This window comes from Pituophis catenifer, unplaced genomic scaffold (assembly GCF_029215685.1).
Source record: "Pituophis catenifer annectens isolate HBS135680 unplaced genomic scaffold, rPitCat1.0.hap2 SCAF_1, whole genome shotgun sequence".
Taxonomy (NCBI): Eukaryota; Metazoa; Chordata; class Lepidosauria; order Squamata; family Colubridae; genus Pituophis; species Pituophis catenifer.
The window spans coordinates 288,175,130-288,198,054 of record NW_027256881.1 but is presented as its reverse complement, the minus strand read 5'-3'; the positions used below and the strand labels follow the sequence as shown (position 1 = coordinate 288,198,054).

General features: G+C 38.6%; 1 protein-coding gene across 1 annotated transcript in view; it reads left to right on the top strand.

Annotated features, from left to right (window-relative positions):
• Window positions 1-22,925, top strand: part of CDIN1 (CDAN1 interacting nuclease 1) — a 134,244-nt gene that overhangs the window by 58,298 nt on the left and 53,021 nt on the right. The window contains exons 6-9 of the mRNA XM_070940235.1: window positions 4,623-4,702; window positions 11,177-11,226; window positions 18,374-18,441; window positions 20,691-20,756. Of these exons, the coding sequence (XP_070796336.1) occupies window positions 4,623-4,702; window positions 11,177-11,226; window positions 18,374-18,441; window positions 20,691-20,756 (264 nt within the window). The remainder of the gene's footprint in view (window positions 1-4,622; window positions 4,703-11,176; window positions 11,227-18,373; window positions 18,442-20,690; window positions 20,757-22,925) is intronic.

Sequence of the window (22,925 nt, the reverse complement as noted above, 5' to 3'; positions counted from 1 at the left end):
ATCCCTTTTTTACACCCCATATGATTCAAGCGCACAAAAATACAAAACACAGATGCATAGGGAAATCTATACAGTTATATGCAATATATGCTTTTTAATATTTATTGAATAGTGTTTAATTGTTCACTCCTAACCATTCAGAAGTAATTCCAATTGACCTTTTCAATACTTCATTTCATCTTCCTTTATTTGAACATTTCATTAAGAATTTTTAAAAAAGCAGGATTAATAAGAGCTGAAACTAAAGAAAAAGTAAACTATAAATTTGAAGCTGATGCTTTGTATAATTCCTGACACGGTCAGATGTTTTTCTTCATGCTATAATTAGTGTTGTTTTTATTTTCTTGTTAAGGGCCACAGCTTTTTAGACATATCTGCATACTGTATAATAGACAGATGAAAATTAATGCCAGAACATTAGTAAATGGAATCTCTCCCCCCCCCCTTTTTTTTTTTACTTCTCCAAACATTTTAGGTTTTCTCAAGGAGCAATTCTGGAAGGGAGGGGGAGGAAGGGAGGAACAGCGTGAAAGGAAGGGACGAGAGAGGGAGAGAGAGAGAGAGGAAGGAAGGAAGGAAGGAAGGAAGGAAGGAAGGAAGGAAGGAAGGAAGGAAGGAAGGAAGGAACTACCATGCTAGAAAAATGTAGAGAGGACTGTAACAGTCATGACTGAGTCAGAAAGGAAGATTTCTGCTTTTCGTTTTCTGTTTCCCACAAGGAAATTCAATGAATGCGCTAGCAGGAAGTCAGTGCTCCCACTGCTTTTTTGCATGCCCTTGGTCATTCTGTTTCTCTGTTTAGGTAAGGAAATATGTTTGAAATAATGCCACAGTTGCTAAATGAAAAATCATATGACTGTGCTGGACTTATAACTGTCTCTGTCATTGAGTAAATCACCACAATAATCAAGCAAGATACCATGTGATATGACTTGCAATTTCACTTCCATGTTCTTCATTAATTCTGTTTGTTGGAAGTCAGTTGTGTAACTCTGACTGTGGAATGCTACAATGGCCATAAATGTGAAGATTGATCCAAACGTGTTATTTTTTCAACCGTCATAAATGTGAATAGTTGCCAACCAAGGCAGTTGGAAAGTGAGAAGTACCTGTATCAAGTAGTTATGCCTTTTTACCACACTGTTTACATGCATTACTGAATATTATATATTTATCTAAGTTTCGTGTAGCTTTAAAATTAGGATAGAAGACAGAGAGTTTAGAATAAATATACAGACCTAAACATTGCAGAAAAGCTTATGGGTATATAGTTTGTTTACTCTTTAAGTAAGCAAGATCATGATAGATATGCTGATTTAGGAGGCAAAGAAAGTTTTTCTCCTGTGTAAACACTACCTCGTAGGAGAAATGGGTGCATAGTAATTATATAAATAAATAAACCCATAGTTAAAATGGGGAATTTTCTACTGACAGATAAGACAATGGCCATCATCTTACATACTTTTAAAAAGGAACTGAAGACATTAATAGAAGATCATGCTATCAGGCTTCTATGTTGATAGCCCTTTACTATCCCCAGAGTTATGGACAGAATACCATAAATGCTAATTGAATGGATCTTTTTAGCTATTGTATGACATTGAATGCTGTTCTAGTGTGTCCTTAGCTAGATAGAGCAGGGTCTTATGTAATTTCCACAGTCACCATACAGTATCTGACTGGCAGTTGAAATCCAATTCAATGGATTACAATAGATTTAGGGAGGCTAAACTGTGGCTCTCTTCAGAATGTAGTGTCATGAAAACAGTTACTGTTTAACTGTCCAATTTTGTATTTTTGTTTGCCTTTGGTATTGATGAACTTCATAACTAATTAAATCAATATTTATAATGGTAAACATACCTTGACCGGATATTTCTATTAGAATTCCGTGCTTTATTAATTTTAGGGAATGATGGTGACAACATCTTTACCTAATCTAGAAGAGTTATAGCTGAGAAAGCTGAATCATCAGAAAGGCCAAACAAAGAAAAATCAATGTCTGTGAATGTGGTACTGAAGAAAAGAGTTAAGAGTACCTCAGACTGCAAGAAGAACAATCATTCAATACCAAATGAAGTAAATCCAGACTGTTCCCTAGGAGCACAAACTATGAATTTAAAACTTAAATAATTTGGACACATAGTGGATAGGCAATAGTCATCAGAAAAGAAAATCTTGATTTTGAAGGCATTTTATATAGGCAAACAGAAGACCAGGTGGTTAGACAATGTCAGTGGTGACACAAGCATGAGCTCAGAAGCAGTTACAAACAGTCCTGGAGAGATGTTGTTCACCAGGTCATGAGAAGTAAGTCAACAACAAGAACAGTGCCAATGTTGTTGAAAATAGTAATTAATCTAGCCACAAGAAAGTATTCAGAGGTGTGAAGTTGCTATAATTTACATTATAATTATGCAGTGGAAATTATATAATGTTTGTTTATATATTTGAAAAAAACTTACATGGCTGCCTATAATTTGTGTTGTTGTGGAGAAAATAGGCAGGCATAGTGGGTGTGTTTGACACCTTGAGTTTTTATACATACATATGTATAAAACACATATACACATATACACGTGCACACACAAACCCCTAATCTTACAACATTATAAAATAATGTGGTTTCATTGCAAATAAGCAGAGAGGAAAAAAGTACCCTCCTAATATTTAAAACTATTTCTAATGAGGAGGCTGGATTTGTTTACTGTTATATAATTTCTGAAATCTTGAGTTTTATTTTAAAAATATGAAACTCATTCATGAAACTAAAGAAAAAATGTTTTCTTGAATTAAAGAAGCTTATCTGAAAATGCCCCATTGAGATCCATTTTTCCTTCTTGCCCTGATACTTGGTGCATATAAATTTTGGACCTTGCTTTTCACTGCAAATTATTCATCTCTCTTCCCTTCCATTTTGTTATAATATTTTCTATGGAGTTAGTGTTAAGTCAGATGGTCAGAATTCTGCAAAGAAGCCTCATGTCCTCCAATCATGTTTACTTTTCCTCTGTACCACACATGGTACAATAAGTGAATAAATAAGTACTGTAAGTAAATAAATAATTTCTGACTTCATATAAAGCTTTGGAGTCATGAGATTGTTTGATTTCACCAGATTTTTGCATCAAATTGGTAAATAGAAAGGTGTGAGAAATAGGTGTGGATGTGTAAGAGAGAGAGAGTGAAAGTATAAATAAGCAGTATATTTATTTGTTGCCTAACGCTAACCCCAATACAATTATAAGTTTATTTTTTGAATGGGCTGTATACATTCATTAAATCATTTTATCGAGTTACAATATCACAATTTTTGAGAATCCTAGAATCTATTGTTAGAAAAGTAAATTTTGTGTGTGTGTGTGTGTGTGTGTATATCCAAATTATTTTGTAGATCAATAGATAGATAGATAGATAGATAGATAGATAGATAGATAGATAGATACATACATACATACATACATACATACATACATACATACATACATACCATAGACAGATATAGGTATACAAAGATATACATAGATATATAGATATCAAATCAAATAAGAGCCTTGGTACTACAGTGGTTTAAAGCACCCTGTTATTAACACAGCTGCCTGCAATTTACTGCTGGTTCGAATCTCTCCAAGGCTCAAGGTTGACTCAGCCTTCCATCCTTTCTAAGGTAGGTTAAATGAGGACCCAGTTTATGGGGGCAATAAGCTGACTTTGTATAAATATACAAAAGTATGAAGGCTATTGCTTAACGCACTGTAAGCCGCCCTGAGTCTCCGGAGAAGGGCGGCATATAAATCAAATTTAAAAAAAAAAAAAAAAAAAAATTCAATCTATCCAGAGACAGCATGGTATAGTGGTTGGGGTGCTGGCCTAAGAATGGGGAGACCCAGGTCCTAACCCTCCATTAGTACAAAAGCCACTTTGGTTACTCCCTTTCATCCCTCTTCAATGCCAGACTTCTTCGCATGATGCAGTCATAACTTTGCTGTAAAAACTGGGTGAGTGCAGTGCAAATCCAAGTGAGTCTGCAACCATGCAAGATAAATGCTAAGGAAACAACAACAGCATATTCTACCCAAAAATCGTTTGAATTCTGAAGTGTCTGACTACTTCAGCTTCTTCATTTTCAATTACTTTGTGTATTCTGTGGCCCCACCAGTTCTTGCTTGCAGGCAAGTGGTATTTCTTAGAAGCATTCCAATGCACCATTGTTGCTACATTGTCACACAATTGTGCATATTCATGCGATTGAGCAGCAGTTAACTAGGTGGCCCATTGTTAACTTCAGCTTCTGCTTTGTATGTACTTGTTTTTATTATGGCTCATATACAAAATAATATTATATAGGGATACATTATACAGTATATTCCTTGAAGTCGGAAGGGTGTTTAGAAAACTCGCCTCTGTGTAGTACATGTGTGCATGAAAGATGAAAACTTTGCTTCCCTCTACCGAAGAATATCTGAGCAGTATTGTATATGCAAGTTTACAAGTATGTATTCTGAAAGATACTGATCTGTGAAGAAAAAAAAATATTTTTCATTCATTTTTCCTCCATAGCAACTGATGATCAGTGTCATATTTACAGCAATACTAAGTATCACCTTCTTTTTTTTTTGCAGCTTCAAAAACTCTCATAAACAGTCTGCTTCGGGATCCTTCTCAGATTCCAGATGGACTCTTAGCCAATCAGGTCTATCAGGTATTTATCACAGTCATCCTTTTTTCAATGACAATGCTGTTCTCTGCCTAGCAGGGAAAAAATTTTTAAAACTTCATTTAATTGCTGGCATCATTATTATCTTACATAGAGGTCAGCAGTGCATAAATAGCAATGCGATATTTGTGAAGAGAGCATTTTACTGTCTTATGTATTATTTTTACAGACACACCATTTCTTACAGAATAAAAAGGATGCGAATTTTGTTTTCCGTTATTCCTTGCAAAAGGCTTTTGCTTCAAAAGTTTTATTTTTGAAGAAAAAAGTATTTTCCTCCTCGCTGCTCAGACACTCCTTAACATGGGTATTGCTCACTCCTATTTGCATGGCTGGGTGTCAATCATATCCCTCTGGAGCTGGATACGCCCTTCTTCCTGTTCCTTCCTCAGTCTTTTCACTCAGCTATTTGCAAGAGCATTTGGGTGTCTTTTCTCTGTACTCCATTTAATTATTGACATTTATTTTTGTGAAATTTTCCTTTAATTTATCCTTTATTTGTGTCTGGGAGTGCTATGCTTTGCCTGCCTTTAATTTGGTGAGGCTTGCAGGCTCGTAACGGCGGTTCGGGGCTCCGGCCGCCATTAGCGGCTTGACTTTGCTGGCGGTTTATTTGATTCCTGCTTTCCCGCCATTTGCCGCTATTTAGATCGCCGATGGACTGCGGAGTTTTACATCGCTCGCAGATCTTCTCGACTTGAGTCCCTGCCGGCTGGCAAACTCTGTGGCTGAATTTCATTGTTTTTTGACTAATTTGAGTGCAGCTTCGGTCCAGCCGTAGGCGCTTTGTTTCTCCTGGCTTGAGACTCGTTTGTGGATTCCATCGCAGGCCGCCATTTTGTGACTGTCGGCCGCCCGCTGATTTCAGCTGCTCTGTTATCACCGCGACCTGGGCTTTGGTTTCCAGGGTCGTTGGTTCGTTGGCAGATGTGGACGCAGTCCAGACTCTACCTGCATTTACCACCCGTCTGGAGAGAGTTGCCTGACGACGTTCAGGGAAGTACTTACCTTTCTTTATTTTTATATATATATATATATATATATATGATTACGGTTGACTAATTACATCTTGAAGGAAATTTTATCCCTGTATATATTATTGTGGGACTTTAATTAAAATAATAATAATAATAATAATAATAATAATAATAATAATAATAATAACAACAACAACAACAACAACAACAACAACAACAATAATAATAATAATAATAATAATAATAATAATAATAATAATAATAATAATATAATTTTAAATTTGATTTCATTGATATTTGATTCTTAATAATTATTGGAATTTGTGAACGGGTTGGTATTATGGATGATAGGGAGGCAGTTGCCCTTTCCTCAGACCTTGACAGGAGTCTTTCTCCTTCTCCAGTGCCTTCCCCTAAACAGGTCAAGGGGAAGAAGTCTAAAAGTTCCAAACCTGCAAAGTCTAGCAGGTCTTCCAAGTCAGATAAGGATGCCCAACGCAGGCACAACGCCCTAGAAAAACAATTTGCTAAGGCAAAACAACAGGCCCACTCGCTTACTTGTCTTGAGCCAGTGGATGAGGTTGGGGACCATGAGGAGCCTTGTGACCCTAGGGTCTCCCATAATGTGGGTATCATCTCCAGTGACTTGTGCGAGGATTGTCCATCTACTTCTCAAGGGTTGCCATTGAGCCAGACTAACCAGGCCGGTGTTAGAGCTAGGTCAGGGTCCTCTAGTGCTGCTAGCCACTTGTCTCAAGCTTCTAGGTCTGCTCCTGAAGCTACTTTCACTCCCACTGCAGCTGGCCTCCGCCCTGAGGTGGGTCCTGCCTTTGTTCAGCCTGTGGATTTTCAATCACTATTCACTCAGGCTATGTCCCATATTTTTCAAGTGGGGTTACAGCAGACCTCTGGTGCTTTTCCGACTCCAGTTTGTGTTCCTGCTATTTCATGTCATGTGCAGCCGACTTGTGGACAACAACATTCTGTTTCTCATGGTCACGTGGCTGAACCTGCCCGGGAGGATGATTTCCTGGAAGACTTTGAGATGTCCGATGATGAGGAGGAAGTTCAGGACAAGCCAGCCTTCCCAGGGTTGTTTAAGCCTTCTTTGTTTCGTTCTCTTCTACGCAAGGCGAAAGCGGCCACTAACATGGATACCGACACTAATCCGGGTTCTACCTCGGTTCCACCCGGCCCTAACAATAATCTGTTTAATCTGTCTCAACCTGACTATGACTTTGTTCCGTGTCCTGACCTTTTCTGCCAGGTCATTCAGAAGCCGTGGGACCACCCCGCCTCGCTTTCTGGCCCAAATTCATTTGATCGGAAACTTTACGCTTCGGCTCCTGTACTGGATCCTTCTGCAGTTGCCTACAATTGATGATCCGGTGGCTAGTCTTACGTCTTCCTCCATTCTGGTAGGTGAAGCAGGGGATGGCCTCAAGTTTGAGGATAAATGGGCCAAAATGGCTTTTCGTAAGACGCACCAGGCAGCGGCATGGGCCATCTGTGCCTCTACTTCTTCATCCTTTTTCAACCGGGCATCGCTGGTGTGGTTGCGTAAATTGAGGGATAGGCTTCCACCCAAAGACGTGCGTTTGCAGCAAGACCTGGCTAAACTGATAGCAGAGTCTGAATATTCGGCTGACGCATCTTTGGACGCCGCGAAATTTGCATCTCGTGCCCTGGCTTCGACAGTTTCTTCAAGACGTCTGCTGTGGCTCCGTACCTGGAGAGCTGACGCTAAGTCCAAGTGGCGTCTAACTGCGGCTCCTTACAAAGGCCCTGCCTTGTTTGGCCCGTCCCTGGATTCCGTTCTGGTCGAGAACCGGGATAAGAAGGTGCTGCCCACATCTTTCTAACGCCAGGATAGACGTTACGTGCCTTATAACCGGCAACCCTTTCGTCACGAGCAAGGCGCTAGCAGCGCCTCTTATCACAGATCATCTCAGTTCCAGTACCAGCCAGTGTCAGATCGGGCGTCCTTTCGTGACCGCAGTCGCCGACAAGCCAACTTCAGACGACCTTTCAGGTCCTCCTCTGCCCGCTACACCAGACGCGGTAATTGACTCACCGCCCCTGGTGCCGATCGGTGGAAAACTCCAGGCCTTTTCCCACCTGTGGCCGCTTACCACCTCGGATGCCTGGATTGTCCAAACTGTCATCAACGGTCTATGCTTGGAATTCACTTCCATACCACGGGACTTTTACGTTCCTTGTCCTTGGCTGGCCCAACCGGACAAATGACTTCTACTATCTCTCGAGATTCAACATCTGTTACAGATACAAGCCATAGAACATGTTCCAGCAAACCAGCTCCGAACCGGCTTCTATTCAACGCTATTCCTGGTATCGAAGAGCTCGGGCGATTGGAGAGGCATTTTGAATTTACCACGTCTCAATCAACACATTTTATACCGTCGGTTCAAAATGCATTCCCTCAAGTCATTGCTCGGCTGCATCCGGCGGGGAGATCTGATGCAATCGGTAGATCTAAAGGAAGCGTACCTGCATGTTCCCATTCACCAGTTGCACAGAAAGTACCTCAGGTTTGCGTTTGGAGACCACCATTTTCAGTATCGGGCTATGCCGTTCGGCCTTTCGTCCGCCCCGAGGACTTTTACAAAGTTGCTGGCAGCGGTGGCGGCGTCGCTTAGAGAGGTTCCTGTCCATCTGGCATGCTACCTCGACGACATTTTGATCCTGTCATCATCAACCGAACTGGCAATTCGAGACCGGGAGTTGGTAGTTCGGACTCTTCAGGACCACGGGTTTACTTTGAATCTCGCCAAAAGTCATCTCTCCCCCACGACTCGTATTCTGCACCTCGGAGCAACGATAGATTCGAGTCAGTGTTTGGTCCTCCTGTCCCCCGACAGACGAGCTAGCATTCAGCAACTGGTGTCTCACATCCTGCTAAACCGGACTGTCCCACTACTGATACTCTCCCAGCTCCTGGGAAAACTAATATCATGCATAGACATTGTCCCTTGGGCACGTTTCCATCTTTGTCGCCTTCAATGGTTCCTGCTCCCTTTCCAGAAGCAGGGTCGAGCGGAATCTCTATTCAAAGTGACAGTACCGGCTCCAGTTCGGCTTTCCCTGCGATGGTGGTTGTCTCCGGCTCTCAGCAGGGGCTCTCCCTTTCTGGAACCGAAACGGATAGTTTTAACCACGGACACGAGTCTGAGGGGCTGGGGGGCCCATCTCAACTCCCAGTTAGCCCAGGGGGTCTGGTCGTCAACAGAAAAACTGCACAATATAAATTGGCTAGAGCTCAGAGCGGTCAGGTTCGCTCTTCTACACTTCAAACATCTTGTGTATCGCCAAGACCTTTTGATTCTAACGGACAATGTGGCCACCAAGGCCCATATCAACAAGCAAGGGGGGACCCGCTCTTGGACTCTGATGCAGGAGGCGGAGAGGCTTCTGTCGTGGGTGGAGCTCCATCTCTTATCGATAAGAGCCGAACACATTTCCGGGGCTGTGAATTGGGAAGCAGACTGGCTCAGCAGAGACCAGATAGATCACGCCGAGTGGCGTCTGGACCCCGGACTGTTCCAGGACCTGTCGACGAGGTTTGGCCTGCCAGTAGTGGACATGTTTGCGACAGCCCTCAACACTCAATTGCCGAGATTCTATTCCCGTTACCCGTCGCCAGCGGCGGAGGGCCTGGACGCTCTTCAGAGCGTCTTCGGGGCTCCTTTATGCCTTTCCCCCCCTGCCTATCATCTCCAAAGTAATCCAGAAGGTAATTCAAGAACGGACGAATCTCCTGCTGGTGGCGCCGTATTGGCCTCGTCGAGAGTGGTTCACAGACCTCAAGAACCTGTCAATCGAACCGCCGTGGAGGCTTCCACCTGGCAAGGTTGTCTTGACTCAAGGTGCTATACGCCATCCGGAGCCAGAATGGTTCCGATTAGCCGTGTGGCATTTGAGCGCATAAAGCTGTTCAAGGACCATTTATCGGAAGATGTCATTTCCATCATTCGGGCCACCAGGCGACCATCGACAGTTCGCATTTATGACGCTTCATGGACTGCCTTTGCGAACTGGTGCAGTGCTCATCACGTTGATCCCACGACTGCGGCTGTTCCGGACATTCTACGATTCCTACATGCGGGGTTTTCTAAAGGACTAGCTCCTGCGATCCTTCGCCATCAGGTGGCGTCTCTGGCCACTGTCTTGTCTGTGGATAATTGAGTTCCCTTGTCTCAGGATCCCAGAATCCGTTCCTTTCTACAAGGGGTCACCAACCTGTGGCCCCCGCCGATTCATCGCTACCCTACATGGGACCTTACCTTCGTGTTACAGGCCTTGACTGCACCACCGTTCGAACCTCTTGCTTCGATCAGCCTGCGCTATTTGTCATTGAAGATGGCATTTTTGTTGGCAATTACTTCAGCTCGCAGAGTATCTGAAATTGCGGCCTTGTCTATGAGAAGTGATCTCTGTATCTTTTATCCTGACCGGGTGGTCTTGCGACTTGACCCAGCCTTTATTCCAAAAGTGAACACATGCTTTCATCGGGCCCAAGAAATTATCTTGCCAAATTTCTGTCCGGACCCTCGCCATCCTACTGAGAGACGCTGGCATACCTTGGATGTGCAAAGGGCATTGAGACGATATCTTAAGAGGACTGCCTCCTTCCGCAGGACTGAGGCGTTGTTGGTGTCCTTTCTCCCCTCTTCCTTGGGTCAAAAGGTATCCTCAGCAACAGTAGGCAGGTGGCTCAAAGCCTGTATCTCTAGGGCATATGAGTTGCGGGAGGCTCCTGTCCCAGGGGGTATCCTGCCCCATTCTACCCGTAGTGCCGCAACATCGGCGGCTTGGGCTACCCAGGCATCGGTAGATGATATTTGCCGGGCGGCAACCTGGTCCTCTCTCTCTTCTTTTGTAAGTCACTATCATTTAGATAGGTTTGCCTCTGCAGATGCTGCCTTTGGCAGAAGAGTTTTACAGTCTGTAATCTCTCCCCAAGGCCAGCTTTCGGCTTAATTCCCTCCCTCTCTTCTTGAACTTGGGTATGTCCCATGTTAAGGAGTGTCTGAGCAGCGAGGAGGAAAATGGACGTTGCTTACCTGAACGTCCCTTTTATCCTCGCTGCGAGGACACTCCGTCCCTCCCTTTTCGTTGCCGGGTCTGGCCTTGGTGGAGGTCTGTTCTTGTTTCCCTCTGTAGCTGTTCTGTTCCTGTCCTGCACTCTGGGGATTTTCCTTCATATCACCTGATGCCCTTGGGCCAAGATGTCTTCGTGAAAAGATTGAGGAAGGAGCAGGAAGAAGGGCGTATCCAGCTCCAGAGGGATATGATTGACACCCAGCCATGCAAATAGGAGTGAGAAATACCCATGTTAAGGAGTGTCTGAGCAGCGAGGATAAAAGGGACGTTCAGGTAAGCAACGTCCATTTCTTATGATTCTATTAATTATAATAGAAATACACATGCCCATCTTCCTACCACTATTTTTATTTGTCTGCAGTGCATTGTGAATGACTATTGTTATGGACCAGTGGTGGACTGCATCAAACAGTATCCTTTCTCATAAAATTTTAGGTGCAGAGTTGATGAGCTTGGGCTTTGAGGAGGAGATGTGTCTAGCTGTAACCTGACATAAAGTTCTGCTTTTCAAAACACATATCATGTGCCTCTGTTTTACATTCAATCAGCCACAAGGGGATCACTGCAGAACCTGTCTCTTACTTACATTGTTTAACTAATGCCAGATATGCCATATGAAAATTGTCAGTTCAGTAGATATACATTTCCTTTGCTTAGATAAAATTCTCTTGCTGTTGGTCACGTGAAATACACAATCTTGTATTAAATTATTTGTTGTCATAAGTTGCAAATTTTATAAGACGTAATAGCTTCTTTGCATTTCCCACAGAAACTGTGATTCAAAATCTAAGAGCAAGAAAATTTGACTTACCACTGTTTTGTCACAATGAAAAAAGGATAACGCATAAAAATGATCATAAGTGGAATTAAGTGTATTCATAGATGCGTAGGCTACTTGTAATTCTGTTCAAATTAATTACATGCACAACCCTTCTGGAAGGTTGTTCTCCTTTATCTCTCTCATCCACTGAACATTCTAGAAAATCTTGATGTTTAAAGAATGAAAATGTTGTTCCTATGCAACCGGGTTTAAAAGTTAATAGTTAAGCAAATTAGCACAAACCTTGCAACTTATTCTATGAGATAAATAGACAGAATACATTCAAATCATCTACTTTGTATAGTGTTTACAGTTATAAAAATGGAAGGGAATCTTAATCTAAAGACAAAGTAATTAAAACATACGGAATTCACTGACTTTTGCTCAGAATGAATATATTTTGTGCATGTTCTTAAATCAGCTTCATACCAATTTTATTTCTTTTTCATTTTAGTGGGTTGAAGTGATTATATAAGTATATTAATTTAGAATAAACATTAATATGATTTTTCCAAAAAGATACATACTAGTTTATAACAACACATCTCACCATAATTTAGAACCACAGTAAATTAAAGTTAAAACAAAATTTATAACAACCCATGCAAAACCTTGATGAAATAAACAAATTTATTTTTGCCTGTTCTTTCTTACTTTTTTAAGAAACCTAATTTCTGTCTTTAGTCAATGAATTATTTTTATATTGAATTAATTGTTTGAAACATTTTTTATTAGTTTTAATTTCTGTACCAACCTACCAAAATGCAAGTCACTGGGACATCTGCTCATCCAAATTGCTGTATAATATGCACTTTTGGCTCTTCCTAACAGATGGAAAAAACTAGTGCATGTTTCAGGGTAACTGATTTTTTTCACTGCTATCAGTGCTTTTTATGATTCTGTATTACTAAAGGAGTTTTTTCTATCCAGTATATTGACAGGCTAAGTAGCAATGTGACATCAGATCCACCATCTAATATTTGTCTTCAGTAAACCTCTGCTTTATACCTGGCTCTGTATATTTTGATATTTTCTTAGATAATAAAATAGGAACATGTCTGAAGTCTGCCCATGCTTTGGGAGAAGTAACAAAGTTCAGACAGCTTCAAGGGTACAGGCATAATTAGTCTTATTGCTGTGCCTCCAAGAAAATGAATTATAGCACAATCTTTTTATGCGCTAAAAGCTTCTGTGGTTTTGTCTTGACAATGTATACTAGTAATGCCATGTTTCCCCCAAAATAAGACCCTGTCTTATATTTTTTTGAACCCCGAAATAAGCACTTGGCCTTATTTTCAGGGAGGTCTTAATATTTTTGGGCTCGTGAAGTGAGATGGAGATTGTCTTGCCATCCTACCTGATTTCCAGCTCTGTCTCCCTAACCCTAACCAGAGGCAATGGCGGGGACCGATTGCGCATGCGCTTAAATATTTATTTAAGCTTATTTTCAGGGAACACGCTATAGTTAAACATTCAATTCCTTGATGTCATGATAAACCCAGACCTATCGGACTAAACACAAAATAAATACATTTTGATAGATTTAGAACCCTAGTCACTGTATAAACTCTACCACATACTTCACATGTACTGTACATACCAAGTTTCTGGGCAGAGATTCTTTGGGGAATGAAAAATGATTCTGGTAAATCTATCTTTGTTCCAAACTATAGTTAATAAAGGCAATAAGATGAGATCATTGTCTGCTAAATGTGTATCATAGTACATTGACATAGTAGTGTTTTTACATTGTCATCTATATCATAGATAATTAGATATTGGCTATAAAATTGGGTCAAAGAAGTGGTCCTATGTAGCCTGTAACCTAGAAATAGTTATGGACATGGTTATTGAGAACCATACTTCTGCTAAACCATATTTACTATACAGTATTTATTGCAATATACACCATAGTTAATTTCAGATCAGATTTCATTGAGCAGTAAGGAAAAAAATAGAAATAATTAATATAAGGTTTTTTTAAAAGTGGTTGACCATAAGTTACTAAACATTTAATTATTTCTAACTGTTTATGAAAGATTATTTTAAAATATTTATTGCTGAATTAGTTGTTAATTTTAAGACATACAAAGTCATTTAAAACCAATCTAAAGTTTTTAAAGTATAATGTCTTCTAAGGATTGCATATTGATTTTAAATACAACTATCTAATTATATATGCATGGACTAAAGTATGAAGTCAACCTCTTTGAATTGCCAAGAGGCTGTTTTTCAGTAACAGTTTAGATATTTACGGGAAACGAGGCTGCTGAATTGAATGAGCACAGACTGGCTTGTGAAGTTATTTACAAGTTTTGCTCCATGGTCAGGGCCATACATCAATAATAGGTATTACCGCAGACTAAATCTAAGCCTTTTTGTTCACACTGTATTATACACACAGTTTGTAAAATTTATTTTATACTTTTGCTATTAGTCATCTTCCTTATTTGATTCTGTCATTATAGCGTACCTTGACTTGCTACATCAATTTTTCATAGTGCAATATTTCCCATGACTTACAAAAATTCAAACTGTGTGGTTTCTACAAGATAGATAACAATAACAACAACAATAATATGTAATCTAGTTATTTAAATTGTAGAAAAAGTATAAGTTCATAATTATTGAAAATATATATTTAAAATATGGAAGAATAATAGAGAAAAAAAAAATCCTCTTTCATCATTAGTAGTAATATATGCTACCTATTATATCTTAATTATAATTTTCATGTCCTGCATGTATATAAATAAATAAATAAATAAATAAATAAATAAATAAATAATTTTATTTCTATACTGCCCTTCTCCCGAAGGACTCAGGGCGGTGTACAGCCTATTAAAAGCACAAAACAAACATCAATTAAAATTATTTAAAATTATTAAATAATTCGGCTCAATTTAAAACCCCAGAAATTTAAAACACCCAATTTAAAATTACTATGTTGATAGCCTGGCCTGGCAGGACAACAGGGTCTTGAGTGCACAGCAAAATACCCGGAGGTCGGAGATCTTACGCATTTCCGGGGACAGTTCATTCCACAGGGCTGGGGCTCCCACAGAGAAGGCCCTCCCCCTGGGTGTTGCCAGTCGACATAACTTGGCCGATGGCACCCTGAGGAGACCCTCTCTGTGAGAGCGAACTGGCCGGTGGGAGGCTATTGGTGGCAGAAGTTGGTCTCGAAGGTACCTGGGTCCTATGCCATGGAGCGCTTTAAAGGTGGTGACCAACACCTTGAATCGCACTTGGAAGACCACTGGGAGCCAGTGCAACTCGTGCAGGAGGGTGTCACATGGGCACAACGAGTTGCGCCCATAACCACCCACGCGGCCGCATTCTGGACCAGTTGGAGCCTCCGAGTGCTCTTCAAGGGGAGCCCCATGTAGAGAGCATTACAATAGTCCAGCTGGGAGGTGACAAGGGCATGAGTGACCGTGCGCAAGGCGTCCCGGTCCAGAAAGGGCTGCAACTGGCGAATCAGGTGAACCTGATAAAAGCCCCCCCTGGCCACGGCCGTCATATGCTCTTCTAAAGACAGCCGTGTGTCCAGGAGGACACCCAGATTGCAAGCCCTCTCTGTGTGGGGCAAAGATTCACCCCCAATAGTCAGCGATGGCACCTGCTGACTATATCGGGACGCCGGAAGCCACAGCCACTCGGTCTTGGAAGGGTTGAGTCTGAGCCTGTTCCTCCCCATCCAGACCCACACGGCCTCCAGGCAGCGAGACATCACATCAAGGGCATTGTTGGGGTGGTCGTTGTCATATATTGGGTGGGTGGTCATATATTTTATGGCATTACAAAAATCTCATACAGATTGATTCAGTCTCTTGTATCAATGTGCAATAAATAGCTAGAGGACCAGGGAGATCTCTTTTAAGGCTGTAAACATATTTAGAAGTTTGAGATCTTGCTAGAGGTAACTATTTATAAAATGACTACCTTGTTGGATATGAACAGTAATGTAACATCCATTTTCCAAAACTCAAATTTGGCTCACTCTAGAGCAGGGTGGATTTGATTTAAATCGAGTTGATTTAAATCACAATTTAAATCATGATTTAAATCACTAGTAAAAAGGCTTGATTTAAATCAACTCGATTTAAATCATAATTTTTAAAGAGCAACTGACATCTCTGCTACTCCTTAGACCCACTGTTGACTTACCGATAGTCCCACTGTTGCAGAATATACAGCCTCATGCTACATAACTAAGCTCCATTTCATGCTGAATAAACTAAATTATTTATGTATCTTAAATAGAAAACTATCTTACGATAGATTTTTACCCCAAAAGTTTTTTATTAAAATAAATTCGATAAAAATCAAAAAAAATCCGATTTAAATAAAAAAAATCTGATTTTTTTGATTTTTTTTTAAAAAATCATTGATTTTTATCCACCCTGCTCTAGAGGAACCACTAGATCTGGGCTGCAAAGATTCAAACAACCACAAAGTGTTAGCAAAAGGCTATATAACATGCAAACCGTATTTTAACCATATTTTTTGCAGCTCAGATCTAATGCCTCTTACTTTCCCATCCAATATGCTCTTGTTTCAGGAAGCCAGTTGTTGCTCTTTTTTTTCTAGACAAGTAAACATATCAAGTAAAGCACTAGGTTTTAGCGTCTCATTGGTTGATTTAAAAAGATCAATGATAGTGGCTGACATCTTTCCTCATAGGAGGCTGGATTTTCAATTTTTTAAAAATATTAATCTACCATAGAAAATCAGAAATCATGAATAGAATAGAATAGAATAGAATAGAATAGAATAGAATAGAATAGAATAGAATAGAATAGAATAGAATAGAATAGAATAGAATAACAGAGTTGGAAGGGACCTTGGAGGTTTTCTAGTCCAACCCCCTGCCCAGACAGGAAACCCCACTTCAAACAAATTGTTATCCAACATCTTCTTAAAAATTTCCAGTGTTGGAGCATTCACAACTTCTGCAGGCAAGTTGTTCCACTTATTAATTGTTCTAACTGTCAGGAAATTTCTCCTTAGTTCTAAGTTGCTTCTCTCCTTGATTAGTTTCCACCCATTGCTTCTTGTTCTACCCTCAGGTGCTTTGGAGAATAGTTTGACTCCCTCTTCTTTGTGGCAACCCCTGAGATATTGGAACACTGCTGTCATGTGTCCCCTAGTCTTTCTTTTCATTAAACTAGACATACGCAGTTCCTGCAACCGTTCTTCATATGTTTTAGCCTCCAGTCCTCTAATCATCTTTGTTGCTCTTCTCTGCACTCTTTCTAGAGTCTCAACATCTTTTTTACATCATGGCGACCAAAACTGAATGCAATATTCCAAGTGTGGCCTTACCAAGGCATTATAAAGTGGTATTAACACTTCACGTAATTTTGATTCTATCCCTCTGTTTATGCAGCCCAGAAATGTGTTGGCTTTTTTGGCAGCTACTGCACACTGCTGGCTCATATCTAAATGGTTGTCCACTAGGACTCCAAGATCCCTCTCACAGTTACTACTATTGAGCAAGGTACCACATATACGGTACCTGTGCATTTTGTTTTTCTTCCCTAAATGTAGAACCTTACTTCTTTCACTGTTGAATTTCATTTTGTTAGATAGCGCCCAATGTTCAAGTCTGTCAAGATCCTTCTGTATCTTGAGCCTATCTTCTGGAGTGTTGGCTATTCCTGCCAGCTTGGTGTCATCTGCAAATTTGATGAGTTCCCCATCTATCCCCTGTCCAAGTCATTGATGAAAATGTTGAAGAGTACTGGGCCTAAAACAGAGCCTTGGGGTACTCCACTGCATACTTCCTGCATTTATAGAGGGCGTCTCATAGGGACCATAATGTCCCTTGTATGACCATACCTTGTATGTATAGCATTTACTAAATACTGATGAACCTCCAAAGCAATATCTATTTATATGAATTATCCAGATTACAAGAACAACGTATCAAATGTTTTACTTCATCTCAAAAGTGAGATTCATACCATCACTACTAAATTTACTTTTCTCAGAATTCATTAAATTGTGCAGGAAAACCAACAAGCATAGTTAATGACTCTCTTGAAAATTCTTGAAATTTTCTAGCTTTTTTTCCCAGAAAAAAAATTCTGTCCTCTTTTAAAGCATTAATGCAAGGTACCTTGAAATTAGTTCTGCCAAATAAAGGACACACAAAGGCAATTATGATGAAATGATTGCAAACAAGTGGGAATTATTATCTTTGAATTCTGAATAAAGATTATTTGTCGTCTTTCATTTCTAACAGTCTAAAAAAGTTTATTTTGTTTACATCTTATCTTATTCTTCTTCAAGAAACTTTTATGAAATGTCTCTTTTACTGTCATGGCAATTCCTTGAATTTAAAAATGGGTGTGGAACAAAGACACCATATTATTTTTGAATTTTTTAAAATTAATTCTAGCATTAACTAGTTATATAATATTGACTAGAGATATATCGCTGCTTCATAGTAATTATAAAGACTTACCAGTCTTGCTGAAAATGTATAGAAGATTATCTCATAACAGACCTTAATACTCTGATTCCATCCCCTCCTCCAATATCTTTAATTTTCTTGTTTGTAGACTGACAATTGGTTATTAAAATGCAAAGTTAATTGTTATATTTACAATTAAATATAGTAGCCAGGACTCAATTCTAGATCACTATAGTCTACCACAAAGAGCTATGCTATTATAAAGTCAAGTTTTATATAAAATTGGGGAACATGTTTCTTTAATGGAAAACTATCAGTGCAATTGGATATGAACATGAAGTCTTACTGCAAGAAATGCTTCTGGAGAGAAATATATCATTTTTAGGTAAGCTTTTATATTATAATCTAATACCTAAATGTTGGAAATCTCAGTAATTGTTTCCAAAAAAGTCTCTACAGATATCCTATATATTAAGTAGTAAAGAGAGACTAAGAAATGATTGATGCAGTGCATGTTATCTTTTATTGATTTAGACCTGAGCAGGAACTCAGTTATCTAATACTTTATACTGCATGTGCACAAGCAAGTAATTAATATTTTATAGAATAAGTAGCTGGGAAAAATGCTTTAATATCAGTTGTTGTATTACTTTTGGTGTCATGAGATATTAGCCATAGTCTAGGTCTTAGGAGACTTAGAAGGAAGTATAAGAAATATTAGCTTTATAATGCTTCATGTATTAAATCTCTACAAGAGGGATTCACTAGTTTCTTTAGAAGTTTATTTCTTTTTTTACAGTATATTAAACCTTCCTGCATTGTATTGTTAATCAGAATTATATTAAATGATAACATATGTAAGGAGAGTATTATAGTTAACACTTCCATGCATTGGTTATTATTACTTAAAGCACCATTTGTCTTAAAGCATGATATGTTTCTCATTCTTCAGAACTGTTGTGTGGAATGATAACATCTCAGTATGAAAAAGTATATTTTAATAATGAAGGCTTTGAAGCAAAAGTTTAAATACAACCAAAACCCAAATAATAGAAAAACTATTTTAAAACAAAAATGCCTAATTATAGCAGCTGTGATCCAATCTGTTTCTTGGATTCTATAATAACAAGATTAAGAATATTAGGATTAAATGAGAATAACTATGAGGTACTAATAGCAGGACTGAAGGAAAAAGCAGCAACACATCTCTGCATGATTACTTTATAACAATTATTTTTTATCATTTATGTAGGAGACATCTATTCCTTAATTGTATTCTTATGATTTTCTAATAAAGACAGAAACCAAGTTTGATTTAAATAAATTTCTTTAGTCAAATTGTTAAGGATAACTTAAACTTATGATACTGTTAGATAAATTATATAGCAAAACACAATTCTGTCAAAAAATAAACATATTCATTCTGAATTCATGAAATTAATGTTATGGGTTTACTAATCACGTGCATTCAGAAATATATCCTTTATTTACTTTATTTTTTACGACAAAGAATGCAAGAAGATATTTTAATGTTGAACTACAATAAAGAAAAGATTAAATCAGTTTACTCATTCCATCCACACCTTAAGCATTCAGGAAAATACATGGCTCTAATTAGTTTTTCCTTAGTGAAATAATGGAAATTAGTAAACCATTTAAATAAGATCAATTCTCCCTCACAAACCACTAGATGAAAGAGATAAACATATTTTAAAGCCTCTGGATGTTTCAGCTAGAGAAACTAGTAGATGACGCAACATCCTTTCAAAATTGATTCCAATAATATACCAAATACATTTTTCAAAACATTTTTTCTTGTATTCCATGATACCCTGAGTCTAAGTAGACTAAGGAGAACAGGCAGATAAAAACTGCGCAGATTCTTTCTCTTCTATGTCTTAGTGATCAGTAAAAAGGTAAGAAATACTTTTGGCCATGGTTCCTATTAAGTAATACTGACAGGAATCTTACCAAATTGAGGAAGAGCCTCAGAAGATGGATGTAGATTCATTGATAAGATGCTGTATACTACAGATCTTTCCATTCACAATAACTCTTTGATTTATGCCTATTGAATAGGAGATGTGGGGAGAGAGATTGTGAGGGAATGTATAATTTTGGAAAGTCAGCCTCTTAAAATTCCCTTCTATCAGTGCAGTGCTTGATGTCATACCAAAAACTCTGGGATAACATCTGTATCTATGTTGTATAATAATTTTTCAGTGAAAACTGAAATATTAATTTCTAATGAAAATCTAGATTGAGATAAAGGTATAACATGTCTTCATTGCAGAAACACTAGCGGTTTCTTAAAGGTATTTGCAGGAGCTTCAGTCAAGTAAAATATTTCTTTATTTTGAACATTTTTCAGAAACAAAGTACAATATGACAGGTTGAATTAATGATGTCTATAATGAAGGCATAAAAATGCAGAGATGGCAAAGAAGCATTTTTAGATTCATGTTTCAGGTTTACCAAGAAGGTTCATTTAAACTGACACAGCATTGCATGCATTAGAAGGATATGTATGAGTGCATTAGTAATTCTTGTATCTTTGTTCAAAAGAGAATTAATTATTTTTTCTATCAGCTAATAGAATAATACTATTGTTTATATCATCTATTCTCTCTATAGCTGAAGATCAGTTACGTGCAAAGGGTTATGACAAAACACCAGACTTCATATTAGAAGTGCCAATTGGTAAGTCCATGATGCTTTTTGTTTTTCTAATTGAGTTGTTTATATTAAATGCTAGCAATCTTAGTAGAATTATTCCAGATATGTTTTAATCATAACGTTGAAGATATGCACAGTAGTGAACCAGTTCCATTAAGAATTTACTGTGTTTCCCCCAAAATAAGACCTTGTCTTGTATTTTTTTGAACTCTGAAATAAGCGCTTGGCCTTATTTTCAAGGAGGTCTTATTATTTTGGGGTGTGTGGAGCAAGACGGGGTTCCTCTTGCCATCTTACCTGATTTCCAGCTCTGTTTCCCTAGCCCTAACCAGAGGAAATAGCGGGGACTGGCTGCACATGCATTTAAATATTTTCGGGGAGGGCTTATTTTCAGGGGAGCTTATTTTAGCGCATGCTCTCAAAAGCCCAATTGGGCTTATTATCCGGGGAGGTCTTATTTTCAGGGAAACGGTATTATGGGAAGTGATCTGTTTGAATGCAATCACTTGTACATAATAAATTAGACCCTTATTCATGAACAAACTGATTGTATATTTTTTCTCTAAAATCTAGATTTCTTTGTTGGAGAAGAAAAATATTTTAAGATTTCACTGTCAAGATAGTCTTTAGCCAAATAGCTGCATTTCCTGCAGAAACAATGTCCAAATGTAGTAATATATTATTTGTATTTATTAATAAAATTTATATAGTTGCTCATCTCACAGAAAGCTACTCTGAGTGGTGCAGAACAATCGAGTAAAACAGTAAAAATATAAAACAGTTATTATCCAAATCAGTATATAATGCTTATTTTAAAAAATTACATTTATCACCATGATGCTAATGATAGACTGCATAACAGAAACCAAAAAAGTTCCCTTAACTGGTAGTTAGATCAAAGACATCCAGCTGTATTTTACCAAAATGTCCCATGTTTCTCCATGGTGATTCATTGGACCAGACTCTTACATACAGAAGAGAATTCCAAAGCTAATAGAAATGTATGTAGGTACTGACAATCTATAGGGTTCTCGCAAGAGTAACCCTAAGCAGTGTACAGATGGTAAGAAAACAGAAAAATAATAAAACAATTTCTGAGTCTCCAGAAACAATAATATAACACAAGCTTGAGGTTGAAAAATCATTCCTCCTCTAGTCAAAAAGACTACAGTATAACTAATCACAGGGTTCTTTTAAGCTAGCCCAAATGCCTGCGGAAACATCCAAGTCCAATAGTATCAAAACTGTTTAAACCTCTGAAGGGATGTTGTTCCACAGGGCAGAAGCTATAGACCGAGAGGGAACGACTGACTCCTAGATCCCATAAGATGGTATGCTAGATGGGATCAGAGCCAATCCAGCTGATTTTGATGGGGCAAACAGAAACAACAGAAGACAAGTGATTTTACAGATAATCTGGCCACATGGGACTTTACAGATGATAAATTGGACCTGTTGCTTACTGAGAGCCAGCATAGCTTGCTGAATAGAGGTGCTACATGGAGATCTTGAAAAATAACGAAAGCTGTCTAGTCCAACTCAGCTTTCTTGCAGGATCTTATTTTCTGCTTGCTTATTTATTACATTTATATATATTTCCTTTAAGAATCTGATGCCAATCTTTATAGTTTTCCGACACTTGTTTTCGTGGAAAAAAAATCTTGTGAGAGTTTAAATCTAGGATTCCCTTGCCATATATTAACACAGTGAATACTACATTATTGTTCCAGTATGATTTTCCAGAAAATGTGTATCATCTTCTAGAATCATCTCTGCAATTTCTAGATTGTCATCTGAGATTTGAAGTACATCACAATAGTCTTGCAATGAGGAAAACAGTTGCAGAATAAATACATGCTTAAATAGTTATAAATTAATCAGTGTGATGAAGCAATCAACATTTCATAAAAACAAGTAATAAATGATGTAGTCGTTTTCTGTAGAAAAGAAGCATTTAGAGAGTACAGCTTCATTACCTAAACTCTAATCATCTTGGCTTTCCACCAAAACAGACTGTACATTTTTTCCTAGTATAAAAATTAATTCTATGCAACTGCAATAGAAAAAACTGCAAAGGAAGGAAGGAAGGAAGGAAGGAAGGAAGGAAAAAAAAAACAGTCTGACAAGTTGCTGACAGGATTGCTCCTCTGTCCTAGTCCTGTTAGATGTCTCAGCGGCTTTTGATACCATCGA